Genomic DNA, 12,555 nt, shown 5'->3' with positions numbered 1-12,555 from the left:
CCCCCCCCCCATTTTACACTCACGCACATGGCGCATCAATACACACGTACAGTAGACTGTCCCGGGAAGCACAGCAGTAAGATGTCAGCCTTTCGTTGTGGGTGTTTAATCATTTTCAGAGGCACTTATTAAGTGCAATCCTCTCAGTGCCTAGTATTTATACTGTTTGTCACGTATTTTATTGGGATTTTATGTGACGGCGCAACATATTGTGTCATATGACTGTGAAGTGAAAGGAATGCTTTGTTTTTATTTTATTTTTTTTAATTATAATCTTAATGTTTTGGGATTTTTACTCTATTACGTCTAAATAAAATCCAGGTTATATTCAATAAACACAGTTCACTTGTGTGTATTTACAGCTGAAAATTCAGCTCTTCTGAGGAGGTGTTCTCCAAAAATCAGGCTTTTATGGACTATGAGGCCAGAACAAGCTCATTGTGAAATAAACATCCATGAATTTAAAGTTTGCCACAGGCTGTTTATTTTGTCAGATGAGACCAAAATAATCTCTTTAGCCTAAATTGTTAAGATTATATGTAGAAGAAAACTAATCTTGTTCATCCCCTGAAAACACTATCGATAAAACAGTAAATACCAACTATTTACTGTTGGTAAAATATCCCAAAATATACAACTTCACTTAAAAAATATTCAAACCATGTATTAGTTTTTTTCCTCTTGATAAAATATGCACTACTTTGTGTTAATTTAATTGCATGAAATCCTAATAAAATACATTGAACTTTGCTGTAGTACTGCTGCAAGGGGTATGAATGCCTTTGTGAGGTACTGTTTGATATTGAAGTCCACATTTTGTGTCTTTCAGTCTCATCAGGTCTGTGGTGAATAAAGAGTAAAGGAATCTACAGTACTGCATCAATGCTGCAGAAATAGCCACACATCATTGCACACAGCAGTAAAACAGACTGCAGCAAGGTTGAGGGGAAAACATGCTTCACTTTTCTGAAACAGGCCAAAGAGGGGCGATATTGCAACAAAGCCAATTTGACAGCTGAGGCCTTGTTTCTTTTTCAGTTTTCACAAATGTAAAATCTTCTCACTGTCACCTGTCAGCCAGGTGCCGAAATGTAAGGTCCACTAATCCCTCACGTTTCATCGTTTTGACATCTAGTCTAGTTTAGCTGTGTCCGTGCTCATGATTGCACACCCACCACACCTTCCCAGAAAAATATTCTCAGCACTTTTTCCTCCCCTCTCTGCTCTGGCCAACTTTCTCTCTTTATCTGCTAAAGCAAACAAGCTGACCTCACTCTCATTTCCATCTCTGAGCAACCTGCTACAGTATCTCTTCCTCCTCTCGCTACAGGCTCTTCTGCCTCTCCCCATTTTCCTCTTGACAACTGGACTCGTCTTTCGTCCAGCGACTAAATTCTGGTTCCCTGGAGGTTGCATATTGTAATGGCGTTCTCGCTCTCTGTTTTGTGCCCCGTTCTCCTGTCCATCACTTGTTGTTGCCCGTGGCGCCGGGTTGCATGGTAACATGTAGCCTCCACTCATTCAGTTCGGATAGGTCCAACACGCTCAACCGGAGCTCCTTTGCCAGAGACAGTATGATGATTGAGGAGATCCTGGCCCCCACAAAAGACACGGTAAGACAAAAAGTTCTCTTCCTTCTTGCCAGGATCTTTCGCTGACAGTTTTTTAAATTATTTTTTTATTAGATATGTGTTGTTTTGAGAATTGCTGGTAAACTCCTGACGGGCTTCACAACTTTTCTGTTTTCTGTTTTCCCATTAAAAATCAAATCACAAGGCAGGTTGGGAAGGTTAAAGCAGGATGGTTTTTCCTGCACCGGCAGAAGCAGTGATGAGGCTATGCTAGCTTTAGCCATGGTGGTCAGATTCAGCATCATCCTTAACAAAGAGTCTATTTAAAGAGGCCCAGAAAACTTCTTTAAACTCGATTTGTACTTTCTTCTAATCAGGAGTTTCTTATTTTACTTGTTTTTTATTATTATTATCATTTAAAAATATGTGTTTTAAGTATTTCCAATAATGTATTTTATGATTCAATGCAATGAATTGTAATCAGATCTAGAAATCCTTTTGGTAATTATTAATCGGTTCATTTTACTGCCCGCTGTCCCAAGTGTAAACCGTAAATTGATGTTTTTAATCTTCCCTAAGCTTCAGAGTGTCTGTAAAGACATTTCCTACCTGGTCGACCCACTTAATAAGGTATTCAGCATGACAGATGTCGGGCTTATTCAGAAGCTTTTTTGGTTTTGAGTCAGTGTCACGGTGCTTCGTCGTCCATTTGTCTTCAGTGTATTTTCTGTACATCTCTGTTCGTTGTGGAATCAAATCATTGCAGTTTTTTTTTGTTTGTTTGTTTTCCATTTCCCTGTCGGTGGACATCACTTCATGAATGTACATAATCCTTTTTTTATTATGTTTGATCAGAGCTCTCTTCATGTCTTCATTTGTCTTTCCATGAAGATTTACTTGTTGGTTTTGATCCTAGTTACTGTATGTTATCAGTTGTGTCTTCATGTGCAAGAAAAGGTTGTCAGACTTTAAATGTTCCGTCAGGTTCTGACCATTTTCACCCTTTTACGTTTTGTACTTTGAAAGTTTTTGGTCTTTGTGCCCAATTTGTTAAACTATGAAGAGGAGCGCTGTGCCATGGGAGGTTTAGTACCAACCGGACGTCGGGTCGTCATGGGGATGTTTTATGCCAACCAATGGGAAAAATGTTCTATTACCCAGTTAAACAAATTATTGGACTCTGGTTACAAATTAGGGGTCTAAATTTCTCTACAACATTATCTTTTTGCAGTCCATAGTCCCATTTTGTGAATAAATTTTGCCTAACTTACTGCTTCAAAGCTGGAACATTTGAGAAATATTACATATGCATGTGCTGAGGGTTTTTTTTTTTTTGGTGTAACTGGCTGCACAACATAATCTTATCGACTCAGTGTTCTTTGCACAGTTACCTATAATATTGTTGAAATCTCTTAAAGTGGATCTTTAGGGAGCTCCTGGTTAAATGTTAATTTGAAATTTGATCAAGGCTCATTCTGACCTTGAATGGTTCTATACCACGCAAATAGTGTCATGAAATCACAGGGAAGGGGACTTTCTGTCCGTCCACTGACTGCTGTCTCTTTTTGTTTGGTTTCTGTCTATTTTTTCCACATTCCTCGATGTTTTCTCCACTGTCTGATCATTCTGACCTCCTCAGTCTCTTTATTCGGTTTTTCTTGTGTACATGTTGTCCTCGCCGCCGTTTCATCCATCTTTCCTCTACTCTGCGCCCAGCACCTCGCCGTGACCAGGGACCACAGTTCGGACTGCGTGCGACGCTACAGCTGGACTCCGGACACCATGGACCACAGTCACAACACCGTGTCCAGCCCCATTCACTCCGGGTAAGAGCACCTGCGCTGCCTCATCTTCTCTGCCGACGTTATGCTTCTAACACGTTTACAAAAATGCATTATGCAAACGTGTCCAATAACGCTACTGCACAAAACTACCGTTAAGATCTCCTATTCAGCAAAGCCAGCAGCACCAGATGTGGTGCTGTGAGATTCTGCAGTTCTGCTACTGTAACCATTACATTGTTACAGCTATGTAGAAAAACGCACTTCATTTGCTGAAGCCCTTGTGTAACGCTGCACACCTAGAGACACGGCCCAGAAGCAGGACCCGACTCGCCGATGCTGTGCTATTTTAATTGTTAGTCAAATAAAACTGCAGGCTCTACATGAGCTCATTCTCCATCGGGCTAATGTGTTACATTTGGATCCGGTGATAAAATGCCGCTTTCATGTCCCTGCGCACACTTTGAATATGTGACATCATAAAGTGCTGAGGCCTGCTTTAAACAAACTGCGCTGTGTCTGCACGGATATTAGCCGGTGTTATTTAGAGATAAAATACGGCAACGTGTCACGTCCAGCTTTGGTTCTATTTTCGTCCTGTGAATTTGTACGTGTAGCTCGTTCCTTTTGTTCCTCGTTGTTTGTATCCGCAGTGTGTATTATTTGTTTGGTTCCTTGTCTTTTTCCTCACTTCTAGTTTTTAGCCATCTTTCATCCCCAGTCCCCCGTTGCAGATCCAAATAGAGCCTCTGAGACTTTGATACTAAATCTAGGTTCTGGGGGCGCACTGTCTCCATGTGTTTACTTTTGCAGCGTCTCGTCCCCACTCGCTCAGTACGACTCCAGGTGACGACTGAGTTCGCTGCTCACGGCCACAGTGTCGCAGTGATGTCACTCACTCCTCCATCTCTCACCTCATCGTTGTTCCTTTCATTGTTTGTTTTGTTTTTCTCCTCTCTGTCCAGTCTGCGCTCGTCTCATCCGTGTCGTCTGGTGTTTCATTTTGCAATGCGTAGACAGTAGAAGTGTGTTTGGGAGTCTTTGCTTTACGTGCCGCCACCCTCTCTCACTGTGCACGTCAGAGATAGGAACTGAAAAATTACTTTCAGCGGTCCTGCTGCAGTGTATCCGCCTTGAACCGTTTCAAATTCTTATCATGTGAAAACCTCAAAGAGTTTTATTTTGATATTTTGTAATAGATAAGCACAGAGCTGGGTGGTGGGGGAGGGGGGGACTCTAAGGAGGAATGAAAAGGGTAAATCATTTTCAAATTTATTTAATATTCAGAACAAAAACATTTTGGTCTACCAGCTTTGCAAAACCTAAAGAATAAAATTCCTGCCATTTTTTACTTTGAAAATTAGCTTTTCCTATTTGTCAAACTGAATGGAAAACATCTGTGTCAGATTCTCAAGAATCTCCACATCATGAGAGTGAAACCACCATGTTTCAGCGCTACACACAAGTTTATGCATTAAAGCCAAAAAGTTTCTTTTTGATCTTATACTGCAGTTAAAGAGACGGACTAGTTGTTTTATTTTTCATGCATACAATAAATTGGGTTGCATTTAAAAGGTGCTACATGTTTTCAATCTTTATTTGTAACATATTTTAGGGCGGGGAAGTGTCCTCCTACCACTTCCCAGGTATACACTGATTCATGGATGCTTCACACACTGAGGTTTGCAGATGAAACATGAATATATGAAAAGGTTCAAGGGGTGTGAATACTTTTCGAAGACGCTGTGCAACAAAGTAGAGTAAAAGTAGTATTTACACCTCGACAAATCTTCATCCTTTCTCATATTCTGAATATGGGGTGCCACAAATAGCTCGTCATGTCACAAATAGGATGCATAAGATGGGAGTCTTGTTACCTGATCTTAGTGAAAACATTTGTGAAAATTGTTGTCTATCTAATCACTGAACGCAGCTTTTTGAGGGGCTTTGACATGCATCTCATCTTCAGGCTTAGAGCTGGAAAACAAACTTTCCGCCTCATCATTAACACCCCGTTTAGTTTCAGGCAATGTTTGATGTCCTATTAAAAAAAAAAAAAAAGATGGCTGACGGTGAGAACTGTCAAGTTTCACAGCTCCAAGCATCTTTTGTTGTTTTTTCATTTTTATCTCTCTCTCTCTCTCTCTCCTGGTTAATTTACTGCCTTCCTCTTTCTTTATTTGGGTGTTCGGTGATCACAGCATGGGAACCATTCTCCTTACTGTGTGTCCATGTCCGCCCTTATTTCGTAGGGTTTCCTTTTTCTTTTCTTTTTTCTGAATTGGTCCTCATTGTTCCTGCAGGTTCTTGGTCAGCTTCATGGTGGACGCCCGTGGCGGTTCAATGAGAGGAAGTCGCCACAATGGGCTGCGCATCATCATTCCCCCCAGGAAGTGTACAGCGCCTACACGCATCACCTGCCGCTTGGCTAAAAGGCACAAACTGGCCTACCCTCCACCCATGGTGGAGGGGGAGGGCCTGGTCAGTCGGCTGGTGGAGGTTGGCCCTGCTGGTGCTCAGTTCCTTGGGTAGGCTGTTAATAAGGCAACCATTAAGTCCTCGTCATAACACCATGAGTGATTTGGCTGTTTGGGAGTGCTTGAGTAGCTCTTTAAACATAACTGTCCTGTTTTCTTTCTCAGTCCAGTTATTGTGGAGATTCCTCATTTTGGTTCAATGAGAGGGAAAGAAAGGGAGCTAATTGTGTTGAGGAGCGACAACGGCGACACTTGGAAGGAGCACCAGTTTGACACCAGGCCAGAAGATCTCACTGAACTGCTAGCTGGGATGGATGAAGGTAACAATGATCTTCTACAAAATCTGAAAGTAAAAGTGATCAGATTACCACACAGATGTCCATGTAGGGGAAACTATACAATAAATGAATAAAAAAAATACTTCTCAAACTGTGTGGAAGTGAAGCATTGTGCTCTCTCTCACTAGTGGTATGGAAGTTCATTTGTTTAGTCAAATCTGGCATTTAATATTTATCTCTAAGGAAGCAGCTGTTTATTGCATCTGGAAATGTTATTTAAGTGGAACCTCCATATGATATATTTGAACTAAGTCATCAAAATAGAAAGTAAAAATGCTAGCATTAGCCTAGCTTTTAATAAACCACTCTGTATTTGAAACATTATCAGTAGTTAAACGGAAAATGATTTTACTCAAAAGTGATAATTATTTCTACATTGGAATAGCATATTGAGGAAAATATCTAAAAGAAAATTAAATGCTGTCGCATTTGGAATGTGAGTAAAACTAGAATACAGTCATGATATTAATATCTATGTGATATCAATGAAATGTGTATTATGTTACTGCAGTTTAAATTAGTTGTATGTTTTCAAATATATAAATGACTTATTTTATTGTATTGTTCAAATATATTGAATTAAATTAAATCAAATTAAATTAAATGGGCTAGGTTGTAAAAATCATTTTTCTAAAATTGCTTTTCAGTTGCCCCAGCAACCAATTTTCTCACACGTTATCAGACATTTAATTTCTGTATTACTTAAAAAAATGAAATAAAAAGGAAACCACAAACATCAAAACTGATTTTAATAGAGTTGAAAAGTAGAAAACCTTTTCCAAAAATGTCAAAGAGAATCTTATCATAAGACTGTAAATTATGCAAAAAAAAAAAATCACTTCTCAAACAGTGTGAAAGTAAATACTTTGCATTACGCTCTCAGTCAGTAGTGTTAGGGATGGAGGCGTATTTGTTTACTCAAATCTAGCATTTAATATTTAGCACCAGAGAGAGAAAGAAAGAGAGAGCTGTTGACTCTGTCCTTAATTTGCATGTAATAAAACACTATTTTTATATTTTTTTTTGCAAACAGAGATGGACAGTCCGGACGAGTTGGAGAAGAAGCGCATCTGCCGCATCATCACTAGGGATTTCCCCCAGTATTTTGCTGTGGTGTCCAGGATCAAGCAGGAGTCCAATCACATGGGTCCAGATGGAGGAGTGCTGTCCTGCAGCACGGTGAACATGGTCCAGGCCTCGTTCCCACAGGGGGCTCTAACCAAGAGGATCCGCGTGGGCTTGCAGGTACAAAAAGACACCTTTGATCATCTTATGTCTTCAGATATGGTCCACTTACTTACTTACTCTTGACGTGGCTTTGTTGAAAATCTCATTCCACCCAACTTGCCTGCCTCCTTTAGTTTGATATGAGTATTTTAAAAAGTTCTGCTCTTGCTTCATTATGTTGGTTCCTGTGTTTCTGCGCAGGCTCAGCCGGTGCCAGATGAGTTAGTCAGGGCGGTTCTGGGAAACAGAGCCACTTTCAGCCCCATTGTCACCGTGGAGCCCAGAAGGAGAAAGTTTCACAAGCCCATCACCATGACGATCCCCGTCCCTCCCAGATCGGCAGAAGGCCATCCCAGCGGCCAGCGGGGCGAATCTGCGCCGTGCCTGCGTTTGCTCTGCAGCATCACAGGCAAGTTGACGTGCAGATAATTAGAGCGTAAAGGTTTTCCATCTGCTGCTTGGACTGGATATGAGCAAAAAAGACTTCCTGAAAGCAAATGAGCTCATCTATTGGCCCCGTTTAACGCAGGAGGGACGTCTCCTGCACAGTGGGAGGACATCACAGGAACCACGCCGCTGTCCTTTGTAACGGACTGTGTTTCCTTCACCACAAATGTATCGGCCAGGTGAGACACTTTCACAGATTTTATTTTTTTTTTACTAGTAATTAGGATATATTTTTTATGGATGTCGAAAAATTATTCTTCACAAAGTGCATGGGTAAGACATATTTCTTTGTAGTAAAGAAGTTTCAACTCTTCATACTTGAATTAAAAGATAATTTTTCTAAATATCTTCTAAACTGCTAATATGATGCTTGAAGAATTAGTTATTTTACCTTGAATGTAATAAATAATGCAAGCCAACTTTCTGATAATAGAAATGTTTTAATGTTTTTATTGTGGCCGGTTTCATACATTTGAACTGTCTACTGCTTGTTGCGTGAGACTAGTTTACTGTACATGTAAAGAAATGTACTTAGTCCGTGCATTGAAAAGAAAATCATCATTCATGTAATTAAATAATACACTTTTTAAGCTAAAGGCATGATCTTGAATCATATTGCTTCTAGTTTCCACGTGAACAGACAACCATTAAGAAAAAACACAGAAAAGAATACAAAATGAAAATTTAATTAACCAAATGTGAATAGATACTTTGTTTTCCGATCTTCTCTCTACATATAAGAAGCTAAGTGATGTCAACAACAGTTTCTTTTGGCATCCTGCTGAACTGATCTGAGTATTGTAGTTCCTTGGTCACACTATGCAAAGTTGCAAACCCTCATCCTAGCTCAATTTGAATTATGTGGCGAAAGTGCAACCTGGTATAAACTCTCTCTTTGGTAATTCTAATCTGCAATTAGTTTGCTAAACAGCGGTCACATCTCTGTGGGCTCGCTCTAGATAGCCAGCTCCTCTTGGCAAAGGTTGATTACTCTAAAAACCTGCAGCACAAGGGATCTTTTGACGTTCCTCTGACTTCTCTCTTCCTCAGGTTCTGGCTCGCAGACTGTCACCAGATTCCTGAGACGGTAAGCCTAGCGTCTCAGTTATACCGGGAGCTGATCTGCGTGCCGTACCTGGCCAAGTTTGTGGTGTTCGCAAAGATGAATGACACTGTGGAGGCCCGGCTGCGCTGCTTCTGCATGACTGATGACAAGGTGGACAAGACTCTAGAGCAACAAGAGAACTTCGAAGAAGTGGCACGCAGCAAAGATATCGAGGTAAAGTTGACTTGCGAGTATTCCGAATAAAATTAATGTTTGATGCAATCGGATGTAAATTTAATCAAATTTAAATACATGTTGTTTCTACATTCAGGTTCTGGAGGGAAAGCCCATCTTTGTGGATTGTTACGGCAACCTTTCACCTCTCACCAAAAGTGGGCAGCAGCTGGTTTTTAACTTCTACTCTTTCAAGGAAAACAGACTTCCTTTCAACGTCAAGGTATAAAATGTTTCCCACTTATATCTTTTTTGTGCTTGAAGTTTTTTGGCATGATTGCCAAATTCCAACAATCTCCACTAAAGTAACGGCATAACACTTGACATGAAGTTCATTGCAACAGAAGCATTTCTGTGCAACATATAATGATGTAGTGCACTGATATAGAAAAAAAAGCATAAAATGTTTCTGAAAAATGTAAAATTACTTGTAGAACTTAACTTGATATAAATACAATCTTTTATCGGTTACCATCTACCATCCAGAATTCCTTTTTATAGTGCGGAAAATCAGGTGACGGCAGTTATTTCTCGTCTTTTCATCCTCCACAGGTTCGAGATGTAGGCCAGGAGCCGTGCGGCCGCCTCTCCTTCCTGAGAGAGCCCAAAACCACCAAAGGCCTTCCACAGACTGCCATATGCAATTTGAATATCACACTGCCAACCCACAAGAAGGTAGCATTGCTATATTTTTACTTTTCATCCTGTTACACCATATCACATCATCTAAATGTAAATGACGTTCCCAGACAGAGAGCCTCTGAAGCTGAATTAGTCCAGACTCGACTGCCTGCTGCTTGTGTCTTATTTTTTTAATAGTGGAAAAGCCTGTGCCAGTCATAAGACCCCACAACGTACACACTGAAGCACACATGCACACCGTGCTTTGACCTGCTGCCTGGCTCAATGTGGGCAGTCCAAAAAAAAACATCTGTATGTTTGTTGTGGCATTGGTTGTTCACAATAAACTGTAATTATCTTTTTTGCTTTTGCTTTAATTGTTTTGCTATTTGTTTCATTTATTAACCCCATAGATTTTTTCTGATGCCTTTTGTTGTTTTTGCTGCTCCATTCTCATCCCCTGACTTTTATTTCTGCCTCCCGCCCACCACCCGCTCACTATAACCTCCCTGCTACCCATTGTGTCATCTCTCCTCTCCTCTCCCGCAATGCATCTTGGAATTACCACAGGATATGGAATCTGACCCTGATGATGAGGTAAACATATTCTTCATCATCACATGAAACTGCTTCTTCTTGGTCATTCTTTATGTTGCCTTTGTTGCAGAATCTGGGGGGAAAAAATAAAAAAAAAGTATGTGTGCTGCAGATAGTTTGTCTCTGTGCAGTTGCCCGAGTCTGTCAGATGCTGCTAACTGCATTTTCTTTTTTTTTTTTTCTTTTTTTTTTTACATAGCAGCGACGTTTACAAAATAACCCTATGCACTGCATGAGTGAGAATGGCAATTGTTTTATTTAGCCAAGGTTTCTTTTTTTGTCCGCATCCCAAGCCCAGAGGATCAAAATGCTGTGCCACATCTCGGCTTGTTGTTCATCCCCTTCTCCTCCCCATACACCTGCAACTTGGCCCCATTATTCCAACTAACTGCTCCTCCTAGATATGATGTCATATTTGTCAGCTAAAAACAAAACCGTAACTCTTGACATTTGTCCACTTATTTCTAATTTTGCTTAGGGCTGATTTTATGGGGGTTTTGTTTGGACTCCATATTTAGTTAAAAAAAGAATATGAAAACTCTAAGCAACAACCTAAAAGGCTTAAACCAAATAGTGCACTTTTCTGGTTTAAAATTTTAATCATGAAACGTTGCAGTGTGTTTGACAACAAGATATCCGTCAGGTGGCTGTGGAGAAATTAATCAACCAAACTCGTACATCTGGGTAATGTGGCAAAATCATATCATCGGGGTGGGCAATATGGAAAATAAACATTTTGTTACCCAGTAAAATCACAATTTTATAAGTTTCTTTTTTAAGCCAAATAACATTTTGAAAATATTTCTACATTTTTATGTAGTTTTGTCAATTTGTGTCCAGCACAATTGAAATGTAATACTTAAGACCAGAGTGTTTCGCCAAATTAATATTCTACTTTAATGTAACTGATAAGACTGACATATTAAGTGCCCTCTTGCTGCAAAATAGTTATGAAGCTACAGGAAAAGAATCTGCACAAGACTGTAGTAAATGTTATTTGGAATAGTCAAATTTAATGGTAACTACATAAACTGTGTTGGCAGAATAGGAAAATAGCCCATCGTTGTTAGAATTTGGTTAGTTATTCAATGGTCCTGTAACACTCTTAAAATTTTATTTGCAAAAAAAAATGATAATAATAATAATAATGAGTGTAAAATAAGTTCCTCCTGTCAGTAAATTAAAAGCTTTCTAAATGTGATTTTACAATCCTGTGACATTCCAGTGACACTTCACCTGAATTATCATTTATTTGTAAGCTAATTGACCTGCCAGATCTGGCTACAAACTCTTTAGTAGACCTGCATCCTGCTGATGTAAAACTGGAGGAGTTGGCTAAGTGGTATGCTAATATTAGCATGATTCCTCTATTTTTATATAACTCGGCTTGTCAAATGATTTTTTTCTTAATCGTAACCCAAGAATAGGCTCACTCTTGTAAATTAGATCTTGGATCTCAATGAGACAACCTGTATTAATAAAGGTTAAATAAAAATGAATAATAATTTTACTATAAATATCATTGCAAAGATTTTTAAAACAGGGGGATCAGGGGGAACTATGCAACATACTCTTTAAATGTATCGAGGTATTATTTGTCAAACTTTGTAATTCCATCTATGGTTTCGACATTGTGGAAATCACAGTCCTTTGGTAGATTATCAACATGTTCTAATCTTTGACAGTCTAATATCAGAATACCTCACAATCTTGCATCAGTATGACATTTATAATTAATTGGCAAAAAATGTTGTTATTGGTACGTATTTTTTTTGTTTTATAGATCACTAAACAGTTTTACTGTTTTATTTTAATCAGATAAATTCATACAAGTTCCTCATTTTAACAATGAATTGAGGAATACCTTTTTAAATGAGAGTATGTTGTTCATCTTCACAGTACCTGCAGTACCTCCTTGTGTCATTACTAACCGTCTGTACAGCATTTCTAAACATAGAACCACCGTTCTACTTTGTGTCAAATTATTATTTTTAAGTTAATTTGATAGATGAGAACCAGATTTAATTAAAATTTAATGTTAAAGCTCCTTTTGTTCTTTTTTTTTTGTTTGTTTCAGACTGAAAAGCCAGAACGACGTCATACCTTTGCATCCTTAGCTTTGCGTAAGCGCTACAGCTATTTGACTGACCCAGCTGCGAGTGAGTTTCCGATTTTTGCTTTATAGTCATTTTTATTTAGCTTCAGATGGATATTTAG

The 12,555-nt window shown here is 39.2% G+C and overlaps 1 protein-coding gene across 6 annotated transcripts in view; it reads left to right on the top strand.

The window, feature by feature from the left end:
- LOC103476732 (ankyrin-3) overlaps positions 1–12,555 on the top strand; it is a 93,066-nt gene that overhangs the window by 56,546 nt on the left and 23,965 nt on the right. For 3 of the 6 annotated variants that reach the window (XM_017308911.1, XM_017308910.1, XM_017308909.1), the window contains 12 exons: positions 1,511–1,613; positions 3,288–3,397; positions 5,656–5,880; positions 5,995–6,149; positions 7,201–7,412; positions 7,596–7,803; positions 7,924–8,020; positions 8,892–9,120; positions 9,218–9,343; positions 9,673–9,795; positions 10,312–10,338; positions 12,416–12,497. In XM_017308911.1, coding sequence (XP_017164400.1) covers positions 1,511–1,613; positions 3,288–3,397; positions 5,656–5,880; positions 5,995–6,149; positions 7,201–7,412; positions 7,596–7,803; positions 7,924–8,020; positions 8,892–9,120; positions 9,218–9,343; positions 9,673–9,795; positions 10,312–10,338; positions 12,416–12,497 — 1,697 coding nt within the window. Of the gene's footprint in view, positions 1–1,510; positions 1,614–2,150; positions 2,202–3,287; positions 3,398–4,165; positions 4,199–5,655; positions 5,881–5,994; positions 6,150–7,200; positions 7,413–7,595; positions 7,804–7,923; positions 8,021–8,891; positions 9,121–9,217; positions 9,344–9,672; positions 9,796–10,311; positions 10,339–12,415; positions 12,498–12,555 lie in introns of all 6 variants that reach the window. The other 3 variants (XM_017308906.1, XM_017308912.1, XM_017308908.1) reach the window with 3 other exon arrangements.

The sequence above is a fragment of the Poecilia reticulata genome, linkage group LG15 (assembly GCF_000633615.1).
Source record: "Poecilia reticulata strain Guanapo linkage group LG15, Guppy_female_1.0+MT, whole genome shotgun sequence".
NCBI classification, from domain to species: Eukaryota; Metazoa; Chordata; class Actinopteri; order Cyprinodontiformes; family Poeciliidae; genus Poecilia; species Poecilia reticulata.
Note: the sequence above shows the minus strand (reverse complement) of the source record. Positions and strands in the feature narration are given on the sequence as shown.